Source organism: Anser cygnoides, chromosome Z (assembly GCF_040182565.1).
Source record: "Anser cygnoides isolate HZ-2024a breed goose chromosome Z, Taihu_goose_T2T_genome, whole genome shotgun sequence".
NCBI lineage: Eukaryota > Metazoa > Chordata > Aves > Anseriformes > Anatidae > Anser > Anser cygnoides.
Window position 1 is genome coordinate 1957086 of NC_089912.1, and position 18166 is coordinate 1975251.

At 33.2% G+C, this 18166-nt stretch overlaps 1 protein-coding gene across 23 annotated transcripts in view; it reads left to right on the forward strand.

Annotated features, from left to right (window-relative positions):
* KIAA0825 (KIAA0825 ortholog) overlaps positions 1-18166 on the forward strand; it is a 259660-nt gene that overhangs the window by 83551 nt on the left and 157943 nt on the right. For all 23 annotated transcript variants that reach the window (XM_048046659.2, XM_048046658.2, XM_048046663.2 and 20 more), the window contains 6 exons: positions 3807-3901; positions 5724-5951; positions 6878-7143; positions 8446-8596; positions 13663-13853; positions 15992-16174. In XM_048046659.2, coding sequence (XP_047902616.2) covers positions 3807-3901; positions 5724-5951; positions 6878-7143; positions 8446-8596; positions 13663-13853; positions 15992-16174 — 1114 coding nt within the window. The remainder of the gene's footprint in view (positions 1-3806; positions 3902-5723; positions 5952-6877; positions 7144-8445; positions 8597-13662; positions 13854-15991; positions 16175-18166) is intronic.

Consider the following 18166-nt stretch of genomic DNA (forward strand, 5'->3'; position numbering starts at 1 on the left):
TCTGGCTTTTCAGAAACCTCTTGTTGAGACTTTTAAGAAATCAAAAACATCTAAAGTACTTTCATCTGTGCCTCACTTTTTTTTTTTTTCATTCCAGTGAGAAAGGTGAACTTTGGACAGATCAGATAATGAGTACCAAGAAAAGCTTTTTCCAATGGAGCTCTTTGAAAACACTGTGGGCAAAGTTGTCAAGCCCTTAGGTTTACAAGCTTTGCCTCAGGGGACCTGGAAGACTTGCAAAGGTCTTTCCTTCACAGCATAAGAAGAAATCATTTACTCTATATCCATTTCTGGAAAGTGTAATAACAGGAGTGCAGAATCAAATTTGTGGGGTACATCCTCCTAATAGACTTTGAAGTTATAAAGATTCAAAAAAGAACATGTGATTTTTGCTTTGCTTTTGAAGCAAAATGTTCAAGTAGCTTCTTTTAGAAATATGTAATTATCAGCAGGTCAATCTAAAGTGAAGATGGAATTTACATCAGAAAGGATTTGATTTCAGGTGTACATTTTCAGTATATGTTTTATTACAGTTTGCTGAGTAAATATACTGAGTATAGAACAAAAAAATAGTAAGTCCATTATTGAAGAAAGGAATTAGGAGGCTCTGTTATTGAAGAAAGGAAGTAGGAGGCTTTTTAATCTACCACATGTAAAATATGTTTTGCTTCTTCTCTGTATTTGTATTCAGGGGGGAATGGTATTTCCCTGTTCTTGAAGACGTATTGTTTCTAATACAGTTTCAATAAAAATTCTGGATGAGCCTACCGAATCCAACTAGCTGCTCTGGTGACACTTACTTACCTTATTTACAGTTACTGAGCAGTCATAAAAAGGTTTCCTCAAGGCTTATCTACTCTATGCTGATGTTAGATGAAGTAACTCTGACAGTTCTTTAGATCCTAAATGTTATGGAAAAAAAAATGGGAAGCTTCAAAATTCTGTAAAAAAATAATTTAATAGATCTTTTTAAAGGGAAGGAATATATATATATATGTAAACAATGCACAAAGTCTCACTGTCATAATCTTCACAAAAATATAACAGTACTGAATTGGACAAAAAATGAAATACGTTGAAGGCAGTGGGGACATAGGCAGCAATATTTGCTTTCAAGAGAAGACCTATCCCATACAAATTTTAAGCATGAAAGGTTGGCTAAAAAAGTATTGATTTTAAGTAAAACACTTGATAAAATCTTCTTTTGAATATCTGCTATCAAAATGATTCTAACTGCCTGCCTGAGATACTGAAGTAACACAGATTGTGAGCAATTTATCAAGTTTGTAGATTGTAAGTTTCAAGAAAGATACAGCAAGGATTTGTGGTTGATTCGGTCTTCTATAGCGATGAAGAACATCAGTTTTAAGCATGGAGGTATAGAATATACCCTTGAAAGGGAGCAAGTATGGAAAAAAAACTGATTATTCCTTCTACATCTTCTGCTTCTTTGTGACATTTATATTGTGCTCTTTCTGCAAATTCTCTAACAGCCATATGACTATGACGACACATATTTATGTCTTTACACATAAATAGAATTTGAAGTTAGAAATTTTGGAGAAGAGAGGCCTCAAAGAATTTGTGTAGAAAATGATGACTGTCTAGGTAGGGATGCTTCCTCCTACCTGTTGTCTGAGCTCCTGTCTACAAAGGGAACTAATTTGGGCTGAGTAGCTTCACTACAGCAGCTTGCAGTTACTATAGTACCATCCTCTTGGACAAAGCTGCACTTTTATTTCCCAGCGGAGTTTGCAAGACAGTCAGAAGAGAAGTGAAGAAGTAGAAGGACACGAAGGGAGTAATTTTATGTGTATCTCTGTAGAAACAATTTTCCAAGGGAAGGCTGTGCTAGCATCTAAAGTGCCTAGGCTTTGGGGAGGTTGCAGCTAGTGCACAGTGATCGATAAAAGGTGTGAGGGAGTCCCTGCTGGCTGGGGTTTAAAATGAACAAGATGAAAGCCAAGTTTACCTAGATGACATTTGGGGAAACCGAAAATTTGGAGAAAGTGGGGTAACAGTGAAGGGTAGAAGACTGAAATGTTTTATATGTGTGTGAGCACACATGCACATGTGTATATATCTGTATATATGTATATACAAATAAAAGACAAGAGTGCTCAGGCTGTTAGAAAAGGAAGTGGGGAAGTCTAGTAAGAGCCTATTGATTTAAAAAATGAAGAAACATTTAAAATGACTAATGCTGAGGGGAGGATCATTTGGCTCTGTGCCTCTGGTCCTGGAGATCCAAATCTGCCATCAGCTAAATACTTGTCTTAGCTTTGAGTTCTGGATAACTTTGGAGAGCAATTCTACAAATACACAAGGATTTTAGGTTAAGTATTAATGTTTTTCTTTAAAGTGTTGATAAAAAATATTAATAGCTGATATAAAATTGTGCTCACTGTTAGAATAGAACATATATCTATAAAAAAGATGAATTGCCAGGAAAAGCAAGGAAAATTTCAGGTAGAAAGTACAGAATAAATATGAGTAAAAATATCCAGTCAGTTCTCTTTTTCATTCTGAAGTAAATTCTAAAGAAAGGTATAAGAAACTTCATCATAACATGCGTTAGAACAAATCAAAATAAGTAGTGCTCATGGTGCTGTCTGCAACACCATACTTTGAATGATCAGAGAGCTAGGTTATCTGGTTAGTCTCATCTTTTTTTATATTCTACCAATTTATCTTTTATTTTTCAGAGCTCAAATCTTTTTTGTTTTGTTTCGTTTTGTTTTCCTGATCTGTTTTGTATGAAAACAGTTCCTGGGAAAAAAAAATAGTAATAACAACAACAATAATAAAAAACTTGAAGCTTTAGAATGCTGTATGGGCATATGAAAAGTGGAATGCTCATTTTCAGAGGTTGAATTGTTTAGGAGAAAAGTAAAATCTACTCTAGGTAAATGAAATCCCATATATATTCACATACTGTATATTTGATAGAAATAGGAAAGCTCTTTAGACCCTGGCTATGTGTACTACTAGTATCTTCAGGTGACTGAAGACATTTAAGTTTATGTGTAAGAGATAATATTTAGTAATACTTGACAGCACTCAATCATTTAAAACTTCTTGGTTTTAATTTCAAATCAGTTATATTAAATTAAGAATATCTACACCTGTGTTTGCCGGCTTTATGCTAGGACACAGATTTTAAAAATATTAGGTTGTTTGGTTTTATTTTCATATTCTTTTTGATACACTGATGGAAGTCTACCCCAGATGTTGGCTTGTCCCTGTCAAACCAGGCAATATTTCCATTACTTCAAGATTTATGAGTGAGCTTTGTACCATCCCATCTCAAGGAGCTTCACCTGTTCTTTTTCCTGTAGCCATTATTTTATTTATAATAACTGTATTAATTAAATGTCTTTTTATTCTTACCATATTGGCATTTCCAAACAAAAACTATAAAAATACATTAGTGTGCAATTCATTTAATTTACTGAACAAAGAATACAAATTAATTTCTACACAGCTGTTCTAACATTATCTGTTCTCCCTAGGAATAGATGACTGTGCAATCAGTATAAAAATGAATTAATGACAAAAGAAACTGTATTTTACACATTATATGTGTGTATGTATAAAATATGAATACAATGGAATGTGGATTTCATCATGTTATGTAAAAGGAGCTGTGTATAACCTGAATTTGACTTTATCATAACATTAGTATTCCACTACATCTTGTTGAGTTTTTTTTAATGCTTCATATTGATATATCAGAAGGTGTTGTACGCTGCTGACTTTTCTACAGAATTAATCTTAACTTTGATCCCCTTTATCATACTGTGCAGGAGTTCTGAAGAAAGCTAGTGGGGAGCTTTTAATAGGAGAAACTAGAGCAAATGAAACCAATGTGCTTCCTGAACAGTTACTTCAGGTAAAAGAGGTGAGTATGAAAAGAGTCTTGCAGCACTTTGTGGGGGATTTTCTTTTGTCTGTGTCTTCAGTGCTGCCTGACACCATATTCATTATAAACACCTATTGCCAGAGTTTCATTATTTAGTTACTGTAATGAATCTGAGGTGCAAACTTTCAACTAAGATGGAGTAAAATCTTAGGGCACTCATAAAGAATTGGTTGGTTTTGTTAAGGTTGAGCAATAATAGAATGGATTTAGCATTAGAAATATAAGATACTTCATAACCAAACAGTAAAAACATGCTAAAATATGTTAGCTTTTATTCAATATTAAATATATTGTAAAATAAAGAAGAATCTTAAAAAAATCTATCAAGTTCTAAGCACTTGATCATAATGCTTCCTGTAGGGATACCTACACACATGATGATCAGTTTCTTTGATGTCAACAAAGTACTGTGTAGTATGCGGTGTTCTTTGTAGAAGGTACATACCAGATTAAGTTTTAGTAGTCGTTTACTACTAAACAAATTTTTACTGTTGATTTTATGGGACCTAAATGCTCTAACAAGTCTGATACTGTGCAGTGGTGGAATTTAATTTCCTAACGGCTGAGTTTTAATGCTGAAATGGCTTTCTGAAATGTGCTTTTAATCCGTTTGTGGGGCAGATGTTCCTGTATCTTATAGATTACAAAGAACATTTTCTGAAGATTGAGCTGTACTTGACCCAAGATCACAGGGAAAATAAATAAATAAGTAAAAATGAAAAATAGACATTACAAACAGGGGAATTACAGAAATGGGTATCTGGGTAGGCTGTCTCTGTGCTCTCTGGAGTTGAGTATTGGGGCTGGGGAAGGGGCATGGAAGGAGAAGGCAGCTTCTAAATTGGAGTAAAGCTGGAAGTGCAAGCCCCTTTGTTTTGTAGCCTTTCATTGTCTTTCAGTTTAATTTTGTAACTACAGCTTGTTAGGAACGCTTCTCTTTTCTCCTACAATGTCCTCATATTGGGGATCTTTACACTACATCTTACACCACTGAAATATTTCTCTTACAGTGGTGCAATTCTCGGTCACTTCTGGTAAGCATGAAGTCTGCTGTAAGTTACATGAACCATGCAAACCAAGAATAGTGGAAAAGTAACTACATCCCACTGTGTCTTCTGTGCAACTGTAACACTTCAGATAACTTCAGAAGTCTCTGTCTAGAGAAGACAGGGAATGAATATAAACCAAAGTAAAATCCAGCTTTGGCTAAAAACTAGAGATCTCCATTTAAACATTTTGATCTCTGCTACATCCACCTCTAAAGAGTGATATCCAGCGTGGCTGTGTTAAAACCACCTTCTCTAACTTCTTTATTATTAATATTCATGGTTAGTAGTTTCTGGTTATTACCTTGCCAAAACAAACAAACAAACAAACAAACAAAAAAGACAGAATTATCACATGGTATCCATTGCTGGATTACTTGTTAAACTATTGATAAAGGTTATAACTGTATTTGGCTTTGTTAAATGTGTATGAAAGATGATATATAATTTAGAGATGCATGGCTTATAAAAAACAGTTGTATTTAATCAAGGGGTTTTATATATTCATTTTCTTAAAACCTTGATGACAAATTTAATATTGCTATTCACTTGTTCATTTTTGTTGAGTGCATATATTGCTCTTAATATAATTTCAAGGCTTGTGTGCTATATTTTAAGGTATTCAAATTAATTTCAAAAGATTATAGTGTCCTTTAATGTTATTTAGTTATGGATATTTAAGTAAATTTCAGGCAGTAATAATAGTAACATTCAATACTGAATTTGTGTTGATTTAATAAAACTATATATTTCAGCCTACTTTACTGAATTTTGGTTGGAGAAATGCGTTCAAAGACCTGTCTTCTTCTGTGGCTCACTGTATAACAATAGCAATTGAGGATTTTTCAACTAAAATTCTTCAACATGAGCAGAAAGAACAGTCTTCAGCTGCAGGCTATGCAATGAGTCTTGTAAACAACCAGCAAATGAGGGAGTCCTGCAGAGCAGTCCAACCGGAGGAGCAACCAAAACGAATTGCTAAGGCAGGTATCAAAAGATCTGAAGTTTGAGGAGACACAGAATGCCAAGGCTGTTTGCCATCTACACTTTGAAGTACTTACAGTACCATTAATATTCTATATCTTATATAAATGGAATTAAGAAGAAAGTGAGAAGCATTACAACATGAGGCTGAGCAGAGCTTTATACAATAGCCCGTAGTCTATACTTGAAAGAATTAACTTTTAAATTTTGCTGGCATTATTGTTTTCATCCAAAAAGTTCTAAAACATTCTGATTAGTGTCTGCTCTGTTACCAAGTTGTTCGATGGGAACATGCTGAAAGCTTTGAAGCATAACTATGAAGGGATTTCCTGTATTTAAATCCTTAGACATGCCATTTAACTAATCAGCATAACCAATAATGTGGCCACATTAGAGTTCTTTGAATTGACATAAAGGTCGTTTATGGCAATTAATTAAATAGTTTGTCTAAGGGAATATTTGTTTGCAAGTTTTTGAATTTAGTGAGATATGCAACTGTTCCAGAAAATTTTGAATGCTGTTAATATTTGCTTAAAGTAACACAAACTTTGGGGAAATATTTTTAGGGAGCTCAGTATATGAACTTACTAACAGATGACAAGTTTTCTTTCATATTCAGTATTCAGAAATGTATATTTTTCAGAATAAATTAGTTTAGAAAATAATCTTATTTATGGTTTTATTTTTTTTTTAATTTTCTCAATATATATTTTGCAGCTTTAAAGCAAGAAGGAGTGAAGTAATAATTCATTTACTGCAGATAAATGTTACTCCCCTGTACAACAGAATGAAATGTTTGTAAAGCTTATTCAATATATTTATGTTCTATACCAATTTCATTATTCAAGAATCTGACCCTAGTGTGTGTAAATTAAACAATGCTGTCAGAATACAAATAACTTGATGCCATGTTTATTTCTCCCAGTTTTGTTCTGACATCATGGAAGAACTTGACACATTGCTTCCATTGGCTTTGGCATGCAGAGATGATTCTCTTCAGGAAATTAGAGCAAACTTTATAGAGGCCTGCAGCAAAGTAGCAACAGCTGTCCTGGCAAGACTAGAGGAGAAAAGCAAAGACGTTCCCTCCAAGGCTCCTCCGCAAAACTTGTATGCTGCTCTTTCCACAGCGATCTATGTCTTTCAGCATTTTACGATGTATAGCAATTTAATGAGAGAAAACAGCAAAAAGTGAGTCCCTTTTACATGTAATAATTTAATTTAAATGTAAATAATATAGGACTTCACTTCATTTTAGTGATGCAGTATGATGATAGTTTTCCAAATTGCATCGTATTTTTTAGCACAAGCACTACATGTACTATTTATGGAAAGACCTGACTCAAAGCTGTTGATAATCTAAAACAGCCATTACAAAACAAATTATTTATGTGTAAGATTTGCATATGATTTGCAGATCAAATTTTTTTTCTTTTTTTTTTTTTTAATGAAGCTTGAATAACTGACATTGTCCAGAGAGCTGAAAGTACTCTGCTATCGTATCAATAGAAGGCTACAGTCTTAATTTTCTTTTCTGGCGTTTGCAATAGCTGAATTTGCTTAAAATCAAATTTGGCACGTAGCAATCCAAGAGAACTTTATTAACATACACTCCTGCAGTTTTTCCTTATACCATCTTTGTTCAAAAATGTGAACAAATATATCCAATCTACGTTTAGAATTTATTTTTCATTCATGCATTTTCATTTCAATGAAAATTACATTTTCACTTCAATTTTCATTGAAAATTAGGAAAGATCAGAAGCAGTAAAGTCTAAGACGGTATTTGACCTGGAAGGTAATATAATTACATTAGCTGTGCTTTTAGAATTTTTTTTTTTTGGCTTAGGATACTAGGAATATCTTTATTAGTCCATGTGTTTTGGCCATATGTGATTTAAAATTAGAAACTAGGTCTTCTGAGGGGAGCACCTGAACTACAACAATTTTGAAGGAATGTATGATTCCTAAAGGGTTGTATACACTGTGCAGCTACTTTCCCTCTGATGATTTTAACCCTCTGCTTCATGAAGTGTGCCTTTATGAAGGGGATGCCTGAATCAAAATATGGCTCAATCATTCTACTTACATGTATTCTGAAATGTTTCCCCAGAATACCTACCTAACAGAAACAATCTCCAGACTCTGTGTTTGTTTTCTTTATCACGTTTAATGTTGGTGTATTTGTTCTTCAACACAGAATCTCCCAGTAACTGAAGGACAAATGCACTCTTATCTCAGAAAATAGGTTAAAGTAATATATTTCCAAGTGACTTGGTTAAATGAGAATTTATAGAAGAGTAGATATACTTAAAGAACTTGTGAAACAAAGACCAGATTTTTTCAAAAGTGAATGTTGCGTTCAGACTCCAGGACTGAGAGGAAATGAATGATTGATTCCTAATAATCAAAAGCATTTGCAGTACTGGGGATTGTTACCTCCTACTGCATGGCCTTTCAATCTTTACTTCTTTGATCATTCTCTCTGAACAGACCCTTGTTCCTAGTGCCTGTCCAACAATATCAGGAATTCATCAACGTTCTCCAGTTTCAAGTTACGAACTACTGCGTCAGAGTTTGTGCTACAAGCATTTTACAGGATGCTGAGAGCCACCATTGGGATGACTACAAAGCTTTTTATGAGGTGTGAAGTTAAGTTTACTATTCCTACTTCTTACAGAATGTGTTTTACTGGTTGCCAGCTCTCTGACTAATTAGAAGCATAAGATCAGCCTAATTTTACATAAAGATCGTTGGAATTAATTGTTCTGGAATATCTGGTTTTGCAGGCAAATGTCTGTGGAAATGATATAAGAAAAAGTAGTAATTTATAGGTGATATAAGTAATTAAAATAGAGATTTTATGTTGTTTGCTTAATAAAATACTGTGTGCCAGGTTCAAGATGCCTTATGGAACTCAGTAAAAAGGTCACTGTCATTTTAACTCTTCTTCTTGCAGAAAGTGTGACATATAACATTGCAAGACAGATATTTTTTAAATCTTTAATCTGATTAAATATTCTTTGATGTTTATTTCAATTAATTTTTTTTTCCTTTTTTTTTTTTTTTTTTTTTTACCTTTTGTGAGTGAGGTATGTTACAAGGAAAGATGGTCCATATAGTTATCTTCAGCATTCAGCTATATATTTTTGAAATAACTGGTGGCATTTCACCTACATTTTGTAGTTGTGGGTGTGCTCTTAAACTACAGTCCTAATGATTCTAAGAAAAAAACACTAAGGTCACGTGAATATATTATTATAATTTACTGATCGCTTTTCCTCTTCCAAGTAGAAGATATTATAGACGTATACGACTTGAAATTTTTTCACATAATTTCAGGATGAAGTGGAAGTATAACTGTGATTTCCTGAAGACAAAGTCTTGCCCTTCCTTATTTCATTTACTGTATGAGAGAATTGGGGGAGTTTTGTTAAACGTTTTCTGTAGTTCTTACATGAGAGAAAAAACTCTGTGATATATGTATTCTACAAATGTAGCATGTAAAGCTGCTGAGTCAGTGACAAAAGTCTGTAGTAGTGATTAAACAGGCCTTAATATAAGTAATGGCATCAGAATGACATTCCTTAAAGATAAGGAAATAAACACTTTCCTTTTCTTTGAATGTGAGCCCAGATATACTGATTTGATAAGAAATAAATTGAGTGGCTTTTGGCAACTGATGTAGATCTGGTCTTAGTTGGTTGTAGTTCCTATGGTGCTGTGTCTGTTTTTTGCTGACCCAATAAACCCCACAGGACAGTTATTAACAATGGAGGAAACCTAATTGTCACAAATAGGAATCTCAACAAAAAAAAAGAGTATTAATTAGCTAAATAATTTTATCAATACCAATCAGAACTCACATGTAGGAAGGGAGGAGGAAAGCTGGTGTTTTGGCTCTGTGTACTCGCAGGGCTTGAGGTCAGAAACATGTAATTTTATGTCATCACCCTACTCTTTTTCTTGAAAGATCTCCTAAGAATGCCACCAGGAAGAATGATGCTGAGCAACTGTTGACTTCTGTGTTGGTCTTGTAGGCATCCTGAGCAGAACAGGATAGCTTAAGGCTTATTGTTTGTTACAGAAACTTCTAGCTGTGAAAGATTGCTCCTTCCAATGTATAAACTCAGCAGAAAGCGTGAGGTTCTTCCTCTTAAGTCAGACTGGAGACACGCTCGTGCCGTTGTCCAAGGCAGTGGCTCATGGGCCTTGTTGCCTTCTCAGTGTATCCTTTGCTGTAAACAGCATCATGATCTGGTTACTTTAAGGGGAAGCTGCACTTGGCTCTGTACTTCTGCTTATCTCATGAGTAGCCTAGCTCTTGCATACAGTTTACCTCAGGCCCCTCATTACCCTTTCTTTTCTGTCCCTCAGTTTTGAATATTACATTATGACTATAAAAAATCCAGTAATCATTTGTAAAGTCTGAATGCAATTTCATAAAGGGAAAAAAAAAAAAAACACATTTCTGTATTCTCCTACTAACACTTCTCCTTCTCACTGCATAAGTAGGGGAGAAGGAAAGAGGAAGAAACCGTTCTTCCCTCAGTCTTGAATAGCATGCTTATAAACAAACTAAATGGCTACCCTACATTTCAGCAATCACATGGGCTTATTCTTCCTTTTCCCTGATAATATAGGGCACTCAAATGATATTAAAGAATGTGATGGCCTTCCCTCCCATTCCCAACTAGTCATTAATGCTACAATGGCTAATAAAATTGCTTGACTTACCTGATTTGTAAATCATCCTGAAAGAAGAGAAAACCACTGAGAGAAAGACAAAGGGAAGGGAGGAAGGGGAGGCAGTGTCTGGGTTTGATTATACAGAGCTGCAGTTTCCATATCCAATTCTGTATTTATTTGTACGACAGTAACATCTGAGGAGAAGAACATTGGTAGTGAATGGTTATTACAATCTATAAAACAAAGCATTACTTCTTTTCTACATTTTTAAAATAAGAATAATGTCTTTTTAAATATATTTGCACTCTTATAACCATTTCAGTACCAGATCATTTGTCCTCATTCTGACATGAACCCAGTCCATTAAGCAGTAACTGGAATTAAAAGCAAAGCCAAAAGAACCATTATAATTAGAGACTAAATATGTAGATTCTAATCACTGTGAGGTGACAGTGATTTTATCATATATTTTTTAAAAAGTTAAGAAGTGATTTGGAAAGATATATATAGTGTTTTTGTGGTAATGTGAGATCTGAACTGAGCATACAGCACTTAGTCTAAGCTGCCAGGGAAACTCTCTGGGTTCAGTATCTCTTTGATGGAGTGCACTGAACACCCGCTGTGCCACTGGGCCAGCTCTCCAGATTATATTTTGGAACGAAGCTTTTAGTGTAACAGACATCTGCTGTAGCTTTAGGAACGTATGTTTTCTAATAGACAAAGAATAAAGAATTGTCTGTTCAAAGATAATATTTGAACATGGCTTATGTAATAAAGCACAGCTGCTTGTTTCCTGATATATAAGCCAAATAAAAGCTCACATCTGTGTGTTATACAAAGTCTGCAAAAATAGCAGATGTTTACCAGTGGAATTGTCTAGAAATGACAACAAACAGGTCAGAAAAGGGGAATGAAGCCCATTTAAATCTTCAGTGAAACTCTGTTGCTTCTGCAGTGGTGGTACAATGTTATAAAAAAGTTTTATTCAATTTACCGCCTTAAATTAAATAAAGCAAAGAAAATTAAGTAATTCACGTTTATAGTTAAAAAATAAAACTAGCTGACATTCAATTACTTATTAAAAATAAATACCCTACATCATTAAGTTCAGTTAGAATTATAAATCTGGTTGTTAACTGTTCATGTTTTTTTGCAATTTTTTAGATTTAGTTTTGTATGTCAAAGATATGATGAAAATGAATTATTTTCCATTAGGGATTCAAACTAATTATTTTATAGCTGCTATGTTTATTCTATACAAGTAGAAAAGTTTTTGCAAAGTATGGGAAGTGTTAGTAAAATGTCTGTAAGATGAGGTTAGGGCTTTTTTTTTTTTTTTTTTTCCTGGATAAATTCTACCGGAATATATCTCAAGAGCAGTCATGATATTATATCTAAGAAATCCACACTTATGTAAATGTATTATTAAGTTTTGAGTTATGCAAACTTATGAAGTTCTGAGTAGAGTTATGAGTTAAACTAGTACTTTCTTATAATGATGTTTCATTATATCCTGTGATAATTTTTAAAGATTGTTTCACATAAGAAAAATGTGAAATTGTTTTAATCTGACTTCTGTATATTCCGATCCATTTTTGATCAATATAAGATCCTATTTTACCTGTGTGAAAAGACATGTCTAAGGCTTAGCTGTACCAAGTATCAGCAAGACTGGTTTTGTTGGATCATGCTTGAACCTGTTCTAAAATGTCACTGGCTCTGCATGTGAAGAAAACTAGGCATATAATTTACCTTTGAAACTTGCCTGTATTACATTTTTCTTTTCTGTATTAGTGATAATGGGAAAATTGGTAGTTTTGCTGATTTTTCTTTCTTTTTCTTTTTCTCCTTCTTCTTTTTCCTCCCCCTTAATGAGATGTTAGAGATGCCTACGTCAATCATAAATTTAATGAGTAGGGCAGTGGTCACAAGTTAGGTACTTCAGTACTTTGTCATAATTTGCTGCTTTTTAATATAAATTACACTTCAAATATAATGGCAGAGAAACATGGAATAATGACAACTTCCAACAATCTGCTTACATGGTGTAGTTAAAAAGAAGCCAGATTATTTTCTGTAGGGAAGAATGTCTATCAAACTCTTACAGTGTTTTAAAAATCATGGGTTTATTTTCTGTATTCGATAATGCAGAAATATTTAAAAAATCTTAAACTATTTCTCGACTGCATTGGAATGTGGGAGGTGAAGGTTCAGGACATTTTTTTTTTTTTTTGATTCAGCTTCATTCTAGTGCTATTTTCTGAATAGGTCTTAGTTGAAATATTTGAATTTGAATTAAAATTTGTTCTTCTTAAATATATTATGAATTGACTACTATGATTTTGACTGTTTTATATTTTTCTGTGGTTTTGGAGTGGTTCTGTATAGATAATGAAATATTAATAGCAATTTTCCTTTCCAGAAAATATTTTGTTAAAATCAGTTGCCACTATCAAATTAAAATATATATATATAAATTCTGGACCTCTTATTAATAGTTTAATTGCTCAGTTTTTGTTTATTTGTTTGTTTGTTTTTTTCCCCTATTCTTACTGTATCCTCACTATGCATAACCAAAGGTTTGTAATCATGGTTATATTATGTCATAATTATGAATGTGGGGAAATACACAAGCTTAAGTAATTTGAGTAACTATTTTCTGTTGAGGATAAAGAAACTGGTGTATCAAATTCATACGACTATTCTAGTGACTATAGAATACATTTTTTAACTGGACTTACAACACTATAGGTTTTGAGAGTAGGTTAGTTTAAGGATATAGAAGGGCAAATGCATGTGGTTTAGTTTGGTGGCAGAATTCTAGTTTTGTAACTGAAATGGAGCAAGTGTTTCTTTGCTAATAAAGATGTTTCACATCTTGTCAAGGACTATTTTTTGATCATCATGTGCTTGAAATTCTTCAACTATTTCCTTTCAGGTTGAATTCATTAGACTCGCAGAAACTAAATTGACATTTTGGAAGGTGTTTTTCTATTATTTACTGTGTGGTGGTTTTGCTAGGGGGAAAGATGCTCATTCTCTGTCCAGATGTGGCATTACTTCTGCTGTGCTCTTCATCATGACCTATGGACCATTCTACCTCCCAAGTTAGCCCAGGAGATTCTTATGGATGTTCTAGAGCAATCTTTAGCCGTGCTGTCCTCCAGATATATGCAAGCCTGTCCCAGTTACAAGAGAACCCCACAAATCAGGTAACAATTTTATATTTACCGTATACTTTTTATAGGTAAAATACATAAATCTTAGTTTTCTGCTATACATTGCTTTAGTTCAAGTTAAATGTTAATACACACGGGGGGGTATAAACAGAACATATTTTCAGGATCATTTTAATTCAATATATTTTTTTATATTTAAGTATATTTGGTAGTTGTATACTGAAGAAGGCAGAATCAAATAAGTATTTTTGAAATTGTGATATAAACTGCTTGACATTTTGAAAGTTTCATGATGAAGAGTGGATCGAGGAGTGGTGCTGCAACTAAAAAATGTGTAAAGAATTGGCATCCTAAAAATCAAACCATTTATTCATGAAGAAAACTCCATGTGTTCTATTTTTTTCATACACCTTTTCAAGTGAAAGACCTACTGGGTCACATCAAAATATTTACTAGAATGAAGACAGCAGTGCAGAAGGCTGTTCCTTCTCCTGTCATTTTAGGAAAGAGGAAGTTGAAGTTCTCCTTGTTTGGATTCTTTTTTCCCAGAGGCTCTTTTTAATAAATATTAAAACAGGTGTTTTGAGGTGGAAGTTCATCCTATCTCTGTCCTTTCACTTTTTATCCAGTGTTTTGTTTGATTGAATAAATAGGTGTATTTGTCATCCTGCTCTTTGCTACTCTTCTTTACTACATGAATATATGTGTCTGTGTTTAAATGTTGAAAGTGATATACTCCATGGTAGCCATGTGAGTGAAAAACCAAAGAGGTTGTCATTTGTAAGAGATGGAAGACACTCAGCAGAGATGTTCTACGTGATTAGTGAGCTAAGCATTATGTGCTGACTTCATAAGTTTTATTGTGAAGAGGAAAACAGCATCATGGAAGGTTTAAGTAATTTGTACAAGCTCACGTTCTTGATATAGCTGGGGAAAAAAACACAACCTGTTATTCAGGGTATTCCAATGTTTACATGCTTTATTTCTACCTTAATTTCAGTTCTAGGTCTTTCTTTATTTTCAGGTATAGAGAAGATAGTTTCATGCAAATTTTGGGAAAAATTTGCTGGAAAAAAATATATACCTCAGATATTTAAGAATATATATTGATACAGTATTCTTTAAATGTAGAAATAATCGTTAGCTTCAAACTAGTGAACAAAACTGAACTTTTTGCGTTGTCTTTTTTGAAGATAAGTTGTTTTGCATAAGGTAATTCATGAATTTATCACTAAATGAATTGAGTTATCCAGTCATATGCAAATGAAAAAACAATTTATAATTTATAATAAATAATAATATTATTTAATACATTTTAACACTGGTTTTCTTTATATATATATATATATATATACACACACATATACTACTGTGCTTTGGGGGATTCTTTTCTCTCAATGGTTCTTGAGATGTTAGAAATCTATAATATTGCCCAATCCCTGTTCACATCTGGTTGCATAGGTTTTCCAAAAATAAGAGGAATCTTTAAAATGCAGATGATCGTATATTTACCCATCGGCTTTTAGGCACTCAGGTGCTTCTTGAAGTCCTACTTCATGACTGCCATATATTTTGTGTTATCCGCCTATTTACTATCTCTTGTATGTCAGCATCCTCTTGTGAAATTTTGTTGTTGTAGTTTGGGTTTTTGCTATTGTTTAGGCCAATTACCCATGATACTCTGCTATTCAATATCAAAGTAACTGATTACTGACTCAGAAATGTTCTGCATCATGTGTTGCCTGTCAGCTGAAGTTCTGCAAACTGAAGATTTAGTTCACTTGTCATTAATTTTTTCCTCTAGTAGAATTTGAAAATAGTATATACAATCTAATATTATGTTATCATAAGGAAAACTAAATTAAGTTTATTTGGATGTAGTGTAGAAGGTAAGTTGTTCCCATCTAGTGGCGTGGTCCTTTTAAAAGGACATTTCCATATTTTGCTAGTCTTCTGTTGACTAGTGTCAGTAACAGCTTTTCTGTGACAGAGCTGCATATTTGCACCATAATAGCTTCAGAATTTCTACAGTAGGGACTGATGAAAGATGAAATTTCAAGTCAATGCTATAATTTAGGTATTTTTTGTTGTTAGAAGAGAACTCTCTAACTGAAATTTACCACTATCCTAATGTCCTATGTATTACTATTTTCCCTTTTTCTTTCCTACAGAATAGATATTGCAGCAATTTTGATGTCCACTGAAAACATGCTGTGGTCAGTTTGTAGTTCAGTACAGGAATTTCTGAATCCACATGAAGACAGAGATCTCAAGATCTATAAAATACATACCCACTGCAATAATCTGCTCTCTGTGCTAGCTATTTTAACTTCACCACTGAAGAATTTGTATGAGTGAGTATGAAATAAACATTCAATTTGATATAAAATAGGGTATTGAACTTACACTGATGTATTCTCAAGATGAATAGTTGTGCTGAAATACAAATGCAATGCACATTTTTGAAACAATTTGATAACCTTTGAATGTTTCTTGATTTGGTCTTGAACTCATCTTTGTGATCTTGCTTAAAGACCAATAACGTCTACTGGGATTTTATTAGCTTTAGATTAACCTCTTCAATGTTCAATAGAATGTTCTGCTGTCATCCCATAATAATTCTATGAGTACTAGAATTTAAAGATAATTTACTGAAATTATTATCTGGTTACATGACAAGCAAGTGTTAGCAATTTTTAAATATTTTTTTTAAGAGAAAGAGTACAAAACTCCCATCTTTATAAAAATTATGTCTTCAGAAGTCACTAATGCAAACTAAAAGAGACATTACTTGCACTGAAGTTAGATCTGAGTCTTCAATTGTTTTTGGTGCTAAAAATTCAGAAGTAAATTCTTTTGTAAGAGAAAATACAAAGAGAAATCTCAAATTTGTATATTAGAAAATGAAAAAAAGTCAAAACCTATTCAACTGTTTTTTATTTTATTATTCTAAATAAGAATATTCTTAGTAATACTAGTGGTACAAAGAGGAAGATGGAGTCCTTAGTGTAAGTTTCTTTAACTACATATTTGTTGCCATATGTGGTCTCATTTCAATATTTATGGGATTAGTGGAACATGCAAAAGTGGATTGTAACTGGGTATGTGATCTTATATAACTCAAGCTTATGTAGATACCAATTAAGAGAGTGCCTCATGAACAAATTAAGTAATGCTGCTGTGGCAAAACTAAGGTGGGCAGCAATGGACATTGTGGTAGCTGTAACTGCTTCTACTGTCAGTTTTAACATGTCACCTTTCCTTTGTGAAAGCACTTAGATCTATGGACTAAAATAAGTATTCTGTCCCTTTTAGCTATTCCAGTCTCCTCCACTAATCAATGTTGTTTACAGATTTATGTATACCTGGAATGATAAAAAATGTGTGCCAACCTCAGAACTCACTGAGTTCCAGTGTAAAGTACCAATGAAGAGGGTGAGAGTATTTTGTATTTTATGTAAAATCATAGAATCATAGAATATCCTGAATTGGAAGGGTTCCACAGGGATCATAAAGTCCAAATCCTGGGTCTGAACAGGACCACCCCAAAATCAGACTATATGTATGTCTGAGAATGCTACAGATTTACTACTTGGTCATATAGATTTCATACTTATGCATTTAAGTTTCAGGATACTAATTTGGTTTTCTAAATATCAAAAACTTGACATGTACAGGATATAACATTTTTACAAAGTCCTCTGCAAATTGCAAACAAAGCTGACAAATTTTGCTTAAGAAGAATATAAAAAATGTCATATTTTGTTATATGTTTATAAAAATAACATTAAAACTGAAAATCATTGTTAGAGAGATGATGCATGGTTTTTCTCTGAGTTCAAAGGAATACATTTTATGAACTGTGTATTCAGCACTTTTGTTTTCAAAACCCTATGAGACTCTATATCAAAACAGTTCTTTTATAGTGCATGTTTCATTACAACCAATATTTGTCAGGTAACCTAACCCACTAATTATATTTCAGATTACAAAGAAAAGACAGGTTTACCAGATTAGTTTCTCAAATGACTATATCCAACTGGTAGTGCTTTCATATACCAAATTTTATGTTGAATTTCTAGGTTCGTTAGTTACTGAGCTATATGTAGTTCATCACATTAAGAATCTATCAATAACAAATTTAGAGGTTATGCATGATTTTAAAGGAATATTAATCCTTCATCAGTTCTCTTTAGAATTACAGCTGTATAATCAAAATTTCCATCTGTTATGTTCATTCTATACCTTTGAAAACTTCGGTAAAATTAACTGGAAGTGAAGTAAAGATTTTGCTATTAAATCTATCATGCTCTCTATTTGTATCACAAGATTTCCCTGCAGGGGAT